Source organism: Centruroides sculpturatus, unplaced genomic scaffold (genome assembly GCF_000671375.1).
Source record: "Centruroides sculpturatus isolate CEXI.00-Female unplaced genomic scaffold, Cexi_2.0 scaffold823, whole genome shotgun sequence".
NCBI classification, from domain to species: domain Eukaryota; kingdom Metazoa; phylum Arthropoda; class Arachnida; order Scorpiones; family Buthidae; genus Centruroides; species Centruroides sculpturatus.
In genome coordinates, this window is record NW_019385060.1 from 261,990 (window position 1) to 281,064 (window position 19,075).

Sequence of the window (19,075 nt, forward strand, 5' to 3'; positions counted from 1 at the left end):
ATATTGATATTTTACATTATTTAATTAAAGTTTTATTAATATATTATTTTATACTTGAATTATAAAAGAACGATTACTTGTTGTGACATTGTCACAATTCCGGGATGCAATTTTTAGTCATATTTTAATTTTAAAAAAATAATACTGTACCTATATTTTATAATGTTAAAAGGTTTTAATTAATATAATTAAATAACTAAGTTGAGAATCATGCACTGTAACATTCTAATCGAACCTAATTCGGAAATTGCCATTCTAAAACGTAAATTTCTAGAGGGATTTTCTCGAAGTACACCTTAAAGGGGGGATTAAGAAGCATTATTTTTAATACGCCATTTAAAGCATAAATAAAGCCACTTTTGAAAATTTGATTCTCGTTCTTAACTAAACTTTTCGTATAGGAGAAAATCCCACTAATGTCGAAATTAGTCAAAATGGCAAATTTCGACTAGCCGTACGCGCCGAGTAACGACATCACCGCATGTGTTCAATGTCCTGTTGACGTACAAGTACTTTCCACACGTTGTACTGCTAATGCATTGCACCATTGGATAAAGGCCTGAGGGTTACGTACAGCAGTTGAGAAGCGGTTCCCGGACAGAATTACTCAAACCATTTATTCCAGTTACGTATCATGTCGTAACAGTAAGCCAGCGCCATCTACTAACAGAACATAGCCCGAAGGTTGACAAGTCTGGAGGGAGTTACACAATGGATGACGACGTAAATCTATTGTTACCTTTGAGTAACTTAATTTTTATTGTATTATTAAGCGAAATTTTCAAATTTTAAGCTTATTTAGCCGAAATTTAACGCGATTCTAGTACGTTAAACATACGTTATTTGACGTGTAATTTTTTTTACCTCCCCTCCTCCATTTTTGAAATTCTACGTCACGATTTCTCGCCTGTAGTTTGAATAATTTATTATAAAATCTCTTGATAGTAACGTGTCTTAACATTTATGTAATTCTGTACGTCAGCATCTATCTATCTAAACAACGGCGTTAACTGTGTTGAATGGTGATAATGCAATTAAACTATACTTCCGTATACAAAAATGGGCGTAATTGTATGTGGTTTTACGCGGATTCTATCGTATAACACGCAGAATGTTCTTCCTTTTTTTTTTAAATGCTAATTATCTTATTAAACTTTTTTATGATTACGGACTCAAAAAGTTTCCTTGATTTATTGCATACAGAAAAAATATGCTGAAGATTATTGGCAGTGTAATGCTATCTAGGCATTATACAAATTTTATGGCGTGTCTTTCAGGTACTTAAATATGAATGTTATAAATCTTTTGATTATAAAAACGTCCAATAAATTCTAAATTATCTGCAATTAGATAATTGCAAAAAATATCGTAGTTTCTTTTTATCGATTACAGGTAGTAAAAATTTTATATGGACCCATATTTTATGATTGAGTAATGTCGTGATTGTTTTTTTCTTTTCTTATATGAATGCATAAATCGTACCATATAACTTTATCAATATATTTAACTAACATATAAGCATTGTAAGTCTGAATATTATAGATGAACTGAAGTGATTCACCATTGAATGCCCACAGGCATCGTTACGGTAATGACTAGATTCCTCTTAGTTCTGTTATCCCTATGTATAACGGTTTTGTGTATAGATACTTCGAATGCCAATTATCTTAGATTTTATTAAATTTCTTAAGATTTCTTTTCTGTTCTTCCGCTTACCATCAAGAAAAAATCTTAATATTCCTCCTGATTCTTGTAATGAATATATATTTATATAGTGAATATGGCATACTTTAAAGGTTTAGAGTTTCCTTCTACCAATATGATCCTAATCTTTTAGAAAAACTTAAGATTTAGATCGTGTTGCAAGAAGGGATTCATCTTTGCAATACTACTTTAACCATGATCGATTGGGAATATCCATGCAATATGCCAAAATTTAAGCCAATAATATTATATTTAATTACAATAAAATGAAATTTTATATTCGAATGACGTTATACGATGATTTTTAAAATATTTTCCACGAATGTTTCTGGAGTTTGTCCTTGAAACGCCTCTAATATATAGAATTATATGCAATTTTATCGCTTTCAATCTGTTTATTTATTCATTATTACGAAATTTCTGAATTTATTTTTGCATTATGATATTGACGAGTCATTCAGTGTGAAACGGTACTTATGATACTTGTATATTTCCCAGAAAAAAGAAATGATTATAGAATTATTATTTAACTTACAAAATGAAGCCACGAATCGCAGGAGCGATGCGATATCGCGCTCCAAAACTTTGTATACAGCTAACTGCTGCAAACCTATCGGGTTATAGCCGATTTTAATAAGGAATTTTAACATATTATATCAATATTTATAGAATTTTATGAGAGCAAAGAAACTGGCACTCGGAGGAAATAAATAAAAACAACTCAAATTTTTTGAGAAGCGCTTTAAAATGGTCAGTTTAACTTCATTTAAAGGGTAATTTCCTTATTATTTCCTTGAAAATGGACCGTTTTACTCGTTTTTTCCCTCAAAGTTTGCATCTGTAACCAGTTATTGCATAGCACCTTTCTTTGTAAGGGCAAGGAACCTGTAAGGAACCTCCCGAAAACACGCCCAACTTTCATGAAAATTGAAATAATTGCAAATGTAAACTTAAAAGTAAATAAATATATTTAAAAAAATGTTAAAATACAGCCTTAAATTTGAATTTTTCAAGCCTATTTCTATAAATATTTACTAAATGAATTCTAAATTAATTAAGCTGAGAACATAAAAAATTGTTATTTAAAATTACTCGTAAACACTACTTAAATACTTTCAATTTTGGAGGAAGTATGATGTTACCGTGACGTCACAAGAAATATCTTAAATACATTATGCCATATTCTAAATAAAATTTCCAAATTGTGGGATTATTATTATTATTTTTTTTCAACCTAAACACATTATTATTAATTCTAATAATCATATTAACAATTAAGCGGCAGTCGGAAATTATTGACTAATAATTAAAACCGAAAATTCCAATCAATCATCTTTTATATTTTCCGACACGTCATAACGTTTGAAGTATTTAATTGGACAGTTCAAACGGTAGAAGCGAATACGTCACATACTTCTAACGTGCAGTTGTGCAACTAGTGACGTCATGCATTCAAAGTCGACTTTCTTATTACGTACTTAACGTAATTTTCCTCATTCGTTCAAAAGTATATAATGCTATAAACACGCTATTTTATTTATTATAAGGATTTAATTAATTTATTTAACATATAACTATTTTTTTTTTTTAAAAGAAGTTATTTAAATAATAACAGTCCCGAATTTACTATTTTGCAGTCCCGCATTTAATGTGTTTCGTTTGCATAATTCGTCTGCTTTGATCAAGTAAGTGAATTTTCGTGAATTTATTTTGATTTTGATCGATTTTCTTAAACTTTATCCTAATTTACATGTAGATAGATATGTAATGCAACTGACATGAAGTGTTTTCTTGTCCTGAATTATTAATATTAACCATCAATTCACTCTAAACTGAATGCATAATGGAGTTGTGTCGACTTTGGGCTTAGATCTCGTCTCGTGCACGAGACGAGATCTAAGCCCAAAGTCGACACAACTCCATTATGCATTCAGTTTAGAGTGAATTGATGGTTAATATTAATAATTCAGGACAAGAAAACACTTCATGTCAGTTGCATTACATATCTATCTACATGTAAATTAGGATAAAGTTTAAGAAAATCGATCAAAATCAAAATAAATTCACGAAAATTCACTTACTTGATCAAAGCAGACGAATTATGCAAACGAAACACATTAAATGCGGGACTGCAAAATAGTAAATTCGGGACTGTTATTATTTAAATAACTTCTTTTAAAAAAAAAAATAGTTATATGTTAAATAAATTAATTAAATCCTTATAATAAATAAAATAGCGTNTTATATATAATCTTGGTTTTATTGTGATATACCTGTTTAAGTTATCTTAAATCTTTAGTATGATTTTAATGTTTTCATAGTAGGCTACTGTACAATTTTTAATATTAAAGGTATTGTGTAATACAGTAAAGTTGACTTGAATTGCTAAAAAGAATTCATGAAAACACTTCAAATTTTCATAAATTCATAAAGAATTTTACTTTATTGAAGTTAAAATGTGTGTATATACTGATTTTTGACTGCAATAAAGTAGGCTTCTTTGTATATTTTAAGCACAGTTACTATTGTTAATAACTTAATATGTGTATACTGTATAAGATACATAGGCTATATAAAATAACACTGCCTGCCAGATGTAAGGTCTTGTAAAAAAAAACATTTCAGGTTATATAATACTCTATAACTATACGTAGAATATAAGCTTATATATCAGAGTTCATATACATTAATATATATATAAAAAATGTAAAAAATTGAGTTTTTCTGTATGTATGGGTGTGTGTGTGTGTGGGGGGCACGATTTTGTTCATCCNGGTTAAAGGTCGAGGGATGGGGGAGATAGACGGGTCATGTGCCATATCGCGAGTGGGATCGGACTTAATGATTTTATTCGTTATTAGCATTTACAGTGTTTTTTTCCAATAAAAGTCGTCTCTGCCCTCAAAATTAAGGTTATTTCCACTTTAAAATAATTAATAATGTAAAAAGTTTTAAAATAAAATCTCGTAACAGATGGCACCACAGACAATTTTAACTTTTTTGCCGACAAAGTTAAGCAACTCTTTGCTGGATTTTTAAATTTTAACTGGTAAATGCAGGCTGAGTTATGAAAGTAGCTTACAATTAGACTGGAACGACAATGAAAAAATTGTTAATAAAATCTAATAAATTACTCAAATTACAGCGATATCTTATCATTTTACTTATTTTTATAAACAATGTTAATATTACACAATCATAATGATAAAAGGTTTTAAAATTAGCATTCAAAATGACTTAAAAGTAGCATTAACTTCAGCATTTTAAATATAAAATTGAAGATAAATATTGATATTTTACATTATTTAATTAAAGTTTTATTAATATATTATTTTATACTTGAATTATAAAAGAACGATTACTTGTTGTGACATTGTCACAATTCCGGGATGCAATTTTTAGTCATATTTTAATTTTAAAAAAATAATCTTGAATATTTTGTATGAATAAAAGCTAAATATCTTTATTATTATTATTTTTATTTTTTATATACTTTTTATTAAAAAAAATTTTTTTAAATGGTTAAAATTTAAAATGTGTGAAGTCTTATATATATATCAATATATTGATTTTACACTTAAAGTATAAATGCTGTACTGTACTTAATAAGTGTAAATACACTTAAAATAATTTAAAATATTTAAAATTATTTCGGCATAATGATAAATCTATTTATACTTGTTTTTGTATTTATCAAGATATTTGAATTATATCAATAAAGTGCCAATCAAAATGATAAAATTTATCTGATAAAATAAGTAATTTTGCTATTAATATATCCTGTACGTTTAGGAATTTATCGTTTAGAGGTAAATTTTGTTGTTGGATCTTACGTTTTTTTTAAAAATTTCTAATAATAGAAAAAACATGTGGTTTATTGCATTTTATTATCACAATTCTACCGAGTGATCTTGTAGTAGTATCATGAATAAAAATATCAAAGAGATTACAGAATTACAGTATATTTTCTTCACTAAATCATAAATATTTAGCGAGTTGTGATGATATAGCAAGTTTATATCATTATTTTTTAATATTTAAAATAAATTTTATTTATATTTAGTATTTTAATGTATCGTTTGTTATAATACGAATTAATAAATTTAAAATGGAGATATTATCCTGAATCCTATATACAGTACTCTTTTGTTATAACGAAGGCCTAGATAAAGTAAGATAATGTAAGTAATTACAAAATAATAACAATAAGTGAATTAAAAAAATGCACTTTTCCTTTATTTTAATATTATGCGATTATACTTTTCATTTTAAAATCAGTTTTTAGGACCGCTTTCTTTTTTTTTAAACCGTCTCTATCTTAAAATGATTCTACAAATTTTGATATAAACGAAAGTATTTATTAAACTTGCTGACTCATTTTTTGCGGGGAAATTTCAATGTAACTTCTATACAATTTTGTAATTTTACGCGATAAAAATAACTATAAGCGAGGTTTTTCCAAATTTTATGTTCAGATCATTCCTTCAGCTCGTTTCTCGGTAGTAAATCAATAGAAAAGAATGGCGATTTTAATAAAGAAAATGATAAAAAAAGAAGTATACTTTGTCTATTGTTGTTCTAGTATTTTGTCGCCCACTTGGCTATAGCCCAGTTGACCGTGTCCCCGATATAACGAGGGACTACTGTACTTACAGGATTATTTAATAAGTACAAAATAATAAAACTTAGCAATTATGTTAAAACACGTGTAGGATCGAACTGCAATAACGGTCTGAAAAACCTCTAAACGACGGCCACTTCCGAACAGAATCCATTTTTTTTTTAGGTCGTTGTTCAGAGGTTCGACTGTATTAATGTGCATTTTTTAAACACTATTTCGAGATAAACACGTTTACAAATGATAAAAAAAAATACGTTAATTTATTATAGAATTGAATTACGATTTCGTAAATTACTTGCTTAACGAATGTTTATTACTTTATTGTTAAACAAAACCCGTTACTTGCTGTCACTATTAATTATTGCGGCATTTTTTATTAAATCTCTTTATATTTAACAAAAACGTGTACAAAAAATAACCTGTAAACCGCGGCCATTTTTTTATGTTTCCGTCAGCGGCCGTTGTTTGCAGGTTCGACTGTAGGCTCTGCTGTGTATATGCCTTTATATATATATATATATATATTATTATAATAAACCACAATTTAAGCATGTACAATGAGTTATTTTCGGGATATAAGACATTATTCCAAGTTTTCAAATTGTACATCATTGTACGCATTGTTGATATCCTTGAATAATTTATATGGAAATATTTGTTGCTTGCCTTAACTCTGTCTCCTACTAAAAAACATGTTTAAACATAGAGATAATGAAGTGTCTATACAATTGCTTGAACTCCTTCCTTTTTAATTTATTAATTAATATAAATAATATTTAGAAATATGTTACTAATATGATTAAAAACTAGAAAATTTTCTAGAGAACGTGAATCATTTCCTGTTACCTTGATGAATTTGCTGATATTTAACACTTAACATCAAATATTCGATCAAATACTTAGTTTAAACTCAAATCCGAATTAATTATTGAAATGTGAATTAATTTATTTTGTAATAATTAAATTTTGTGGCGATTTAATCAGGAAACATTGCAATGTTTCGCGATTAAATCACTACAAAACTTCTGATAAATATGAAAGACGTAAGCAAATTTTTTTCATTTTCAATACTTTCAGAATGAACGAATTAATATGAAATTATTCAGAGTTTGTAATTATTTTTCCAAATTTAAAATGTCTATTAATATTATTTTAAATTCACCCCCATTAATCGGGACAGAGTTTTGTGGATCTCCAATTTAAGCAGGTCTTTGCTATACCTATATTTATTTTCTATTAGTTTAAAGCACCAATATATTAAATTTTATGGTTAAGACGTTAAACTGTTTTGTTTAATTTTATTTTGATCATTTGGTATTCTTACTGAAGTACCTGTTGCAATAATTGTACATAATAAATTGCAAAATAAAATTAAAAAAAAAAAATTGATGATTTCACTACTTGTTGCGCTCATTAATTCAATTATTGCATTGACTACATTATAGGAAGAGAACGTGGAACGTGTGCAATTCAAGGTAGTACAGTACACATTGAAGAGTAGATGAATTAACGATTACAAAATTACACGCAAAACTATTAAAGTCTGCAATACTGTACTGTACTTACAAGAAATGAGTTAAGGTCAACCGATGGCTTGATGACAAACCAAACAGGTTTTTGTGTTTTTACCCGAAGGCACATCGAAAATACAAAGCATAAATTATGTGAATTAAAATACAATAACCTCTATAGAGATAAAACACAACAATTTTAAGAATTAAAATTACTACTCGTGCCTTTTTTTTCCAATGAAATTTTACGTTTATTTAATTTGTTATTACTTCTAGAATTTTTTACTTGTCTTATATACAGCACACTCTTGTTAATAAAAGCACTCGTATACAATATAAAGTAACAGTTATAGTATATTACGAAACACACGTACATGGTTTTATTTAATTTGCAAGAAAATATGAGAAATTCTACCATTAATTTCAACAGTCGATGAGTAGTTTTCTATTTCAGGAACAGAACAAAACGTTGTTATCCTTGAACAATTACTCACAGACTACAACTGGCTCTAGAATATCAGTAACGTTTGGAGGGTAACGACCAACATCTGCAAGTCTTTTACTTTATTCTTTATGTAAGTTATATATATAACTAATTTTACACATTAATCCTTATCGTAAACATAACTTTTCTTTCTCTGTTTTTTAATATTATTTATTGTCTCGTAGATAATGTGTCTCTCACTCCATACAATTAGATAAAATACCCGATAAAATATATTAATACATTAAAATATAACGGATAAGAAACAATACTCTATAATATAACACTATTACTATTATCATTTTTATTTATAATTATTGATATTTTTGCATAAATTTACACTAAATTATGTCTCTTTTTATATTTTTTTAACACTAGTCCTGTTAGCGTAATTAGGTTACGTAAAGTTATGAAATGCCGGGTGGCCCAAAAGTCAATTAAACTTTGTGAAAACTAAAAGTTTTGGTTTATTCGAGTATTTTATTACATGAACTTTTACAAGAATTGTTTAAACAACAATTATTTAACAAAATTCCACGCTATTAACTGACTTTTGGACAGCCTGTACTTGATTTATTTTAAATAAATTTACTTTTATGCGATAAATATTTATAATTTTTTTCATTAATCACAGTTTAAAATGAATTTTTTTTTATACAATTCAACAGAAAAGTAACTTATACAAATACAATTAATTTCAAAGAATGGAATTAAACACTGTACTTAATTATCATTTGTATTTTAAGAACTATTATATGCGCTTCGTAGTGTTTGTATAGTTAAGCTTAAGTACTGTTAAATATTACACCAATATTCTAAAGTTAAAATGAAAAAGTTTCATAACAAAATACCTTACGTCGAACACGTTTTAAGTTTATTCAGTTTAATAATTAGATATAATCGTAATGATGATAAATTAATAAAATTTAAGCATAAAAGCATAATCATAAACTTATAAAAAATGTTATAATGATACAAAATAAATAAATAAATAAATAAATTTTTGAAGAGTTTACATATCATACACAATAGATTTTTTTTTTTTAATTTTTCGAAACAATAAACAATAAAATTACATATATTTGTCGATAATTCTTTGTCTCGTAGGAAATACTATTAACCTAAAAGAAAAAGGGCGTAGAATACGAAATTTTGATTGATAAATAAAAAATATCTAGATATTTACTAATTGCTAACTTGAATTAGAACATTAAGTGAACTTTGACACACAGGTTAAAGGTCATTCGACACCTGAAGTGACATTTTTATTGATTTTCTGTAAATAAAATTGATTTCAAGTAACAGAAATTGTAATTAACTCTAATTAACTTTTAAAAGATTTCTAGTGTTATTTTAATTAAGCAATTTATATACATTTTGTTAATATTTTAATTGTTTAAAGGCTTATAATTAACGCGTAACGATTTATATATTTTTAGGCATAATAAATGCGCGGTAAATAATTATTTAATAAATAGAACATATTAATAGAAACATTTCGGTTTTAAATGTAATTAATGCATCCTTTACTCCTAACTTTGATGTGTAGGTCTATAAAATAATTTTAAAAAATAAGAGTAATAATAATAATTGCATACGATTACTTGCTTCTGTAATTACATTAAAGATATGAATACAGGATGGCCCAAAATTCAATTGACCGTATTTTGTTCGTGTCTAGGTGCATTTGGTTGATCCGAATCTTAAATTGAATTAATTAAAGCGTTGTAAGTAATGAAATATTCGAATAAAACAACAAATTACAACGGTTAACTGACTTTTGGTCCATCCTATATAGACCTCGTGTTGTTATTGAGTTATATATAGGTTATTTGAGATAACTTCATGCCCTTTGTCATGCTTTGGATGAACTTCAGAGTATGAAATTAGATATTTTAAAATAATATCTGTAGTTATGTGCTAAAATCAGAAAAATAACATTACGTGTCTGTTTAAAAAAAAAAAAAAAGAATTGTTATCTACACGTGCGATTTAAGGTGCCATTCTTTATTACTATTTAGTGGAAGGGCCTCGTAGGCGTTAGTTATATGTTAACAGATAGGCAGCAGAGTACAGGGACTTTATTTAAAGTTCCTGTACTCTGCTGCCTATCTGTTGTATATATATATATTAGGGATTGTAAATTTACCGACTTTTTCATTTACCGGTAATTCGGTAAATGAAAATTAAAATACCGGTTTACCGGTAAATTACCGGTAAATTTTTTTCCTGAAAAATAAAATTAAGGCGATTAAAAAATATAAGTAATTTTGATTTTTATTTCACATTTTCTATTTCAAAGGTATAGAATATAAAAAATATAAAAATTAANATATATTATTATAATAAACCACAATTTAAGCATGTACAATGAGTTATTTTCGGGATATAAGACATTATTCCAAGTTTTCAAATTGTACATCATTGTACGCATTGTTGATATCCTTGAATAATTTATATGGAAATATTTGTTGCTTGCCTTAACTCTGTCTCCTACTAAAAAACATGTTTAAACATAGAGATAATGAAGTGTCTATACAATTGCTTGAACTCCTTCCTTTTTAATTTATTAATTAATATAAATAATATTTAGAAATATGTTACGAATATGATTAAAAACTAGAAAATTTTCTAGAAAACGCGAATCATTTCCTGTTACCTTGATGAATTTGCTGATATTTAACACTTAACATCAAATATTCGATCAAATACTTAGTTTAAACTCAAATCCGAATTAATTATTGAAATGTGAATTAATTTATTTTGTAATAATTAAATTTTGTGGCGATTTAATCAGGAAACATTGCAATGTTTCGCGATTAAATCACTACAAAACTTCTGATAAATATGAAAGACGTAAGCAAATTTTTTTCATTTTCAATACTTTCAGAATGAACGAATTAATATGAAATTATTCAGAGTTTGTAATTATTTTTCCAAATTTAAAATGTCTATTAATATTATTTTAAATTCACCCCCATTAATCGGGACAGAGTTTTGTGGATCTCCAATTTAAGCAGGTCTTTGCTATACCTATATTTATTTTCTATTAGTTTAAAGCACCAATATATTAAATTTTATGGTTAAGACGTTAAACTGTTTTGTTTAATTTTATTTTGATCATTTGGTATTCTTACTGAAGTACCTGTTGCAATAATTGTACATAATAAATTGCAAAATAAAATTAAAAAAAAAAAATTGATGATTTCACTACTTGTTGCGCTCATTAATTCAATTATTGCATTGACTACATTATAGGAAGAGAACGTGGAACGTGTGCAATTCAAGGTAGTACAGTACACATTGAAGAGTAGATGAATTAACGATTACAAAATTACACGCAAAACTATTAAAGTCTGCAATACTGTACTGTACTTACAAGAAATGAGTTAAGGTCAACCGATGGCTTGATGACAAACCAAACAGGTTTTTGTGTTTTTACCCGAAGGCACATCGAAAATACAAAGCATAAATTATGTGAATTAAAATACAATAACCTCTATAGAGATAAAACACAACAATTTTAAGAATTAAAATTACTACTCGTGCCTTTTTTTTCCAATGAAATTTTACGTTTATTTAATTTGTTATTACTTCTAGAATTTTTTACTTGTCTTATATACAGCACACTCTTGTTAATAAAAGCACTCGTATACAATATAAAGTAACAGTTATAGTATATTACGAAACACACGTACATGGTTTTATTTAATTTGCAAGAAAATATGAGAAATTCTACCATTAATTTCAACAGTCGATGAGTAGTTTTCTATTTCAGGAACAGAACAAAACGTTGTTATCCTTGAACAATTACTCACAGACTACAACTGGCTCTAGAATATCAGTAACGTTTGGAGGGTAACGACCAACATCTGCAAGTCTTTTACTTTATTCTTTATGTAAGTTATATATATAACTAATTTTACACATTAATCCTTATCGTAAACATAACTTTTCTTTCTCTGTTTTTTAATATTATTTATTGTCTCGTAGATAATGTGTCTCTCACTCCATACAATTAGATAAAATACCCGATAAAATATATTAATACATTAAAATATAACGGATAAGAAACAATACTCTATAATATAACACTATTACTATTATCATTTTTATTTATAATTATTGATATTTTTGCATAAATTTACACTAAATTATGTCTCTTTTTATATTTTTTTAACACTAGTCCTGTTAGCGTAATTAGGTTACGTAAAGTTATGAAATGCCGGGTGGCCCAAAAGTCAATTAAACTTTGTGAAAACTAAAAGTTTTGGTTTATTCGAGTATTTTATTACATGAACTTTTACAAGAATTGTTTAAACAACAATTATTTAACAAAATTCCACGCTATTCACGCGATTAACTGACTTTTGGACAGCCTGTACTTGATTTATTTTAAATAAATTTACTTTTATGCGATAAATATTTATAATTTTTTTCATTAATTACAGTTTAAAATGAATTTTTTTTTACACAATTCAATAGAAAAGTAACTTATACAAATACAATTAATTTCAAAGAATGGAATTAAACACTATACTTAATTATCATTTGTATTTTAAGAACTATTATATGCGCTTCGTAGTGTTTGTATAGTTAAGCTTAAGTACTGTTAAATATTACACCAATATTCTAAAGTTAAAATGAAAAAGTTTCATAACAAAATACCTTACGTCGAACACGTTTTAAGTTTATTCAGTTTAATAATTAGATATAATCGTAATGATGATAAATTAATAAAATTTAAGCATAAAAGCATAATCATAAACTTATAAAAAATGTTATAATGATACAAAATAAATAAATAAATAAATAAATTTTTGAAGAGTTTACATATCATACACAATAGATTTTTTTTTTTTAATTTTTCGAAACAATAAACAATAAAATTACATATATTTGTCGATAATTCTTTGTCTCGTAGGAAATACTATTAACCTAAAAGAAAAAGGGCGTAGAATACGAAATTTTGATTGATAAATAAAAAATATCTAGATATTTACTAATTGCTAACTTGAATTAGAACATTAAGTGAACTTTGACACACAGGTTAAAGGTCATTCGACACCTGAAGTGACAATTTTATTGATTTTCTGTAAATAAAATTGATTTCAAGTAACAGAAATTGTAATTAACTCTAATTAACTTTTAAAAGATTTCTAGTGTTATTTTAATTAAGCAATTTATATACATTTTGTTAATATTTTAATTGTTTAAAGGCTTATAATTAACGCGTAACGATTTATATATTTTTAGGCATAATAAATGCGCGGTAAATAATTATTTAATAAATAGAACATATTAATAGAAACATTTCGGTTTTAAATGTAANATTATTTTTAAATATTAAAAAAAGAGATATTTACTTACTCTTTAAGAAAAACGTTGATTGTAAAGATTTTAAACCTTTAAAAATCTCAAAAAACGGCAGAGCACAAATCACATATGCTAACTAGAGCTTTCTGTACAATTTACAGTGCCTCTCAAACCCAAGAAAGTTTAAATTAAAATTAAACAAAAAATATCTCACATAAAATTAATAATTAGGTATATTGTTGCTTACACTTATCTGTTTTTTTTCAATGTCCCTTTAGCCCTTTTAAATATCTATAAACACAATATTTTTTACATAAAAATTTTTAGTATGAATTTTTCATTTACCGAATTACCGGTAAATTTTTGAAATTTACCGGTAAGTTTACCGAATGTTTTTTTGTCAATTTATCGGTTAACCGGTAAATCGGTAAACCGGTATACAATCCCTAATATATATTATAGAATACACAGGGAATACAAATAAATTTACATTGGTATACAATGCATCCTGTATTGAACGCTATATTGAACACTAGATATTGGCATTATTACAGTGTTTTTGTATTGAATGACAGAATAATGAATTTCAAATAAAGTATAAAAAGAAATAATTGGTATCCAGAAGTACTAAATTTTCTATAGATCTTTAATATATAAAATAGAAAAATAAGAAAGAGTAGACCAAAAGTCAGTTATCTGAGATATAACAAAGTTAGTTAATTCGGTCACCGGACTTTTGGGCCACCCTGTATGTATTGCTTCAAAATTAGGGAAAATATAAAAAAAATTAAAAGAAAAATAAATTGCTTTAGTTATTACATTTAAATATATTACTGTTGTTAATCTGCCATTCANCCCCCATTAATCGGGACAGAGTTTTGTGGATCTCCAATTTAAGCAGGTCTTTGCTATACCTATATTTATTTTCTATTAGTTTAAAGCACCAATATATTAAATTTTATGGTTAAGACGTTAAACTGTTTTGTTTAATTTTATTTTGATCATTTGGTATTCTTACTGAAGTACCTGTTGCAATAATTGTACATAATAAATTGCAAAATAAAATTAAAAAAAAAAAATTGATGATTTCACTACTTGTTGCGCTCATTAATTCAATTATTGCATTGACTACATTATAGGAAGAGAACGTGGAACGTGTGCAATTCAAGGTAGTACAGTACACATTGAAGAGTAGATGAATTAACGATTACAAAATTACACGCAAAACTATTAAAGTCTGCAATACTGTACTGTACTTACAAGAAATGAGTTAAGGTCAACCGATGGCTTGATGACAAACCAAACAGGTTTTTGTGTTTTTACCCGAAGGCACATCGAAAATACAAAGCATAAATTATGTGAATTAAAATACAATAACCTCTATAGAGATAAAACACAACAATTTTAAGAATTAAAATTACTACTCGTGCCTTTTTTTTCCAATGAAATTTTACGTTTATTTAATTTGTTATTACTTCTAGAATTTTTTACTTGTCTTATATACAGCACACTCTTGTTAATAAAAGCACTCGTATACAATATAAAGTAACAGTTATAGTATATTACGAAACACACGTACATGGTTTTATTTAATTTGCAAGAAAATATGAGAAATTCTACCATTAATTTCAACAGTCGATGAGTAGTTTTCTATTTCAGGAACAGAACAAAACGTTGTTATCCTTGAACAATTACTCACAGACTACAACTGGCTCTAGAATATCAGTAACGTTTGGAGGGTAACGACCAACATCTGCAAGTCTTTTACTTTATTCTTTATGTAAGTTATATATATAACTAATTTTACACATTAATCCTTATCGTAAACATAACTTTTCTTTCTCTGTTTTTTAATATTATTTATTTTTTTTAATACCCTAGTACAATGAGAGAGTGTCATTAATAGCGTCGTTACAATCAATCCAAACTATACTTAAGCGAAAATATTAATGGATAAAGAAAAATATGACTTTAATTCACTACTCAATGGTGCGTACATTACGACCACTCAAAGCTCCTACATGCTCCTCTTCTACTGTAAATGTATAATTAAACTCTGCCTGTCTGCATTCGCCACTTAATAGAGATACTGAAGAAAGGGGGGGGAACGATTTATTTTTTCGAAAATTGTAGCAATTTCGACTTCAGCACTTCAATTTTTTTACATTCGAATATAATGGGATGATGTATGGAATCTCCTTAATTATCCTTTATTCAAGTGCGTGTGTTTGAGTAGTTGCATTTTACATTAAAAAAAAAATGTCACTTAACAGTAGTTGTTGTATGTACGCGTGTGTCTTCTGTGTAAATTAATTATGATTATTTTATTATTAATTACAGAAATGGTTGCTACATCACGTGCTTTGGGTGCCTGTGTGATAACTGGTATAGTTACACTAATCTTGGGACTTTTAATTGGACACTACGCCATCAAACCCTCACCACCTAGGCTAAAGAAACCACCACGAAAACCTTATGATGAGCCTGTTGTAGGATTATATTATCCTTCAGTCGAGGATGACGTTATCAAAACTTTTTTGAATGATGTGGATGAAGTTAGGATAGAAAGTAACCTCAGGTAAGTTGTATTTGTTTTAAATTATACAGCGGAACCTGTTTAAAACGGAAACGGTCTGAATTTTCCGTTTTATAGAGGTTAGGTTGTTAAGTCTTCTAGATGATGTATTGTTACAGCCACTTTCTAGACAATGAAAGTATTGTTTTAACAAAGGAAAACAAGGGATAGACTGTAACTACCGTTACCCATGCCGATTGTCATTTAGGATTTTGCTATTGTTACGCCGAAAAGTTTCTTTTTATACAGTTTATAACCCGAAAAAGACGAAAAAAAAAAATTCGTTTCTGTCTTTGTCCATTTTAGACAGGTTTTGCTATAAATTTTTTTTCAATTCTCTCCCATAAAATATGTTAACCAGTCATAAATTTTTAGAGAATTATCGAAAAAAGCCCACATTGCCGCAACGCCCAGGGACGAAGAATTAGCAGAATTGATTCGAAGAAGATGGAAAGACGAAGGATTCGATTATGTGGAGAAGAAATATTACGATATTCTTTTATCATATCCCACAAAGGAACACAATAGAGTATGACATTTTTGCATATTTAATCAAACTTAAATCAATATTTGAATTTAATATATCAACAGTATCAACAAGCGTATCAATGGAGTCACATAGTATCTATACACAGAAAACTCCGTGTTTAATGACACGGTTCGAGTGAATGACGGGATATTTATTTCTCTATAACTTGTATTCTGTGCAATTTCATTGTTTCTAAACACGTCTGTGGTTCGGTCGAAGGAGTTTTAACAATAGCGCAATACGTTGTAAAATATAAAAATATTTAACTGAGTACGAACATGAAGGTAACTGCATGATAACGAGAGCTTCTTGATTTATAGTGTTTTTCTTTATTATTTTAAAGGTCTGTATTGTAAATAAGTATAATCAGTGCCAATATGAAGCAGCTAACAGAGAAGTAGTAGTCGACGAGCAAGACACCTACGCTTACGCTTTTAATGGTTTCTCTCCACCTGGTGATGTTACGGTAAGATATTTAATGGAACGTAACAGTAACGGAAATGACGTAATTAAGATACATTTTTTTTCTTCCCCTCTTCGATAGGCAGAACCCGTTTACGTCAATTACGGAAGAGTTGAAGATTTCGATGAATTGGAGAATTTAGGAGTGAATGTTTCTGGAAAAATCTGTATTGCGCGATATGGGAAGATTTTTAGAGGAAATAAGGTAAGATATTTTTTAAAATTAATTATTTTGATGGGATTAAAGAAGGTTATTGTTATAAAAGGGTGGATATGTGTCAAGAACAAACATTACTCTTTCTCAGAAAAGTTGCAAAACAACACAGTATTAATGTGTTCAGTATAATTTCATATATTTATACTCTCCCTCTTTTTGTGTGTGTGTGTGTTTGTACCTTTACATGCACACTCCCCTACTCTCTTCTGTTACACTTTGTTTCTCCTCACGCTCTATACATTTACACCCTCCTCCCTTGCTCTTTATAATACTTTTACACTTTTTCTTCCTCGCTGTCTACACATTTACACTATTTTCCTTGCTCTCTCTATACCTTTACACTCCTCTCCCTCATTCTCTACATCTTTACATATACACTCCTGAATTGCAGCCTGTTTTAGATAGGTTGCTTAGGACCTCGATACCATGAATTTTCATTTTCTAGGCTTGTAGGCTTTGCATAGTATCGAATACAGTGTGATACATGTTATATAAAAGGGCCTTACATTCCACTCGTACTAATAATCCACATTATATTATTACAGTAATAGAGTAACTCATTGAGTGTATCTATCACTGATTTCATTTAAATTTAAGCATATTTCAGAGAATTAGTTGATATGTTTCTTGCTTGTCTTAAAAGTTTTTTAAATACCACAATATTTAAGTTACAAACTACTAATTTTTATAAGAAGTTAAATCTTATAATCGTTAATTTAAACAAATAAAATACATTTTTTTTTTCGAAATTTAAATTAAAAATAATACAATTATATTCTTATCTAACTTCAAGAATTTCAATACATCGGTTGAATTCTAAAATTCTAAAATTTTCAATGTCAAATTACGACTTCATTACGTTTAATTTTCTGTACTTAATTATGTCCGCTCGAACGTAAAATGTATTTAAATACTTCACGCTCTTGAAATATTTCGGCTTCGTGCTGATTTTGAGTGAATAATTTATCTCACGCTTGTATAATTCGTCATTTTAGAGAATATTTTTATTATTTCAAAAATTATTTGAAGAATAAATTCATAGGTCTGTTTGTAACGTGTAAGCAACTCTTCGAATTTCTAAGTTTGTATTTAAAATCAGGCTTTAAAGAGTTAACCATTATTTTTTAAAGACTCAGTATTATATATTTGCTTAAAATCTTTTCTAAATGGCAATTACACATCTCTCCTGCAAGATCTTTTAAATACATTAATAATAATTTAATTCAAATTAAATTTTATTTTAGTCGAATGAAGTATTAAAACAATTTAACTTGAAAAGATTTAAAATGCCAAGTCATATCAGCACACTGTAAAGTATTAAAATCAGTTTAATATAAATGTGGAATATCCAAAGATTGAATAAATGTTTTATATTCTAAACAGATAAATGGCATGTAAGAATAATATTTTGATGAATAAAAGAGCAGATAAAATCAAGCATATGATGCAAATCGTTTAGGTGTCACGATACGTTGAAAATCTTTGCATGTTGTGCAGCTGCTGTTGAAATTCCTCGGCATTTACGGTACGCACGAATTGAATATCAGATAAGTTCTTGGAAATAATTCAGTTTTTTCTACGAAATTTACCTAATTTCAAAACGATTTAAGCAAAAAATATTTAAACTCGATTGATATTTACCTTCCTGGCTAATTG

General features: G+C 27.5%; 1 protein-coding gene across 8 annotated transcripts in view; it reads left to right on the top strand.

Moving 5' to 3' along the window:
- The window catches only part of LOC111634107 (N-acetylated-alpha-linked acidic dipeptidase 2-like), a 50,944-nt gene that overhangs the window by 19,816 nt on the left and 12,053 nt on the right, over window positions 1-19,075 (top strand). For 2 of the 8 annotated variants that reach the window (XM_023378786.1, XM_023378785.1), the window contains 4 exons: window positions 15,977-16,214; window positions 16,587-16,740; window positions 17,084-17,206; window positions 17,285-17,407. In XM_023378786.1, coding sequence (XP_023234554.1) covers window positions 15,977-16,214; window positions 16,587-16,740; window positions 17,084-17,206; window positions 17,285-17,407 — 638 coding nt within the window. The other 6 variants (XM_023378790.1, XM_023378788.1, XM_023378789.1 and 3 more) reach the window with 6 other exon arrangements.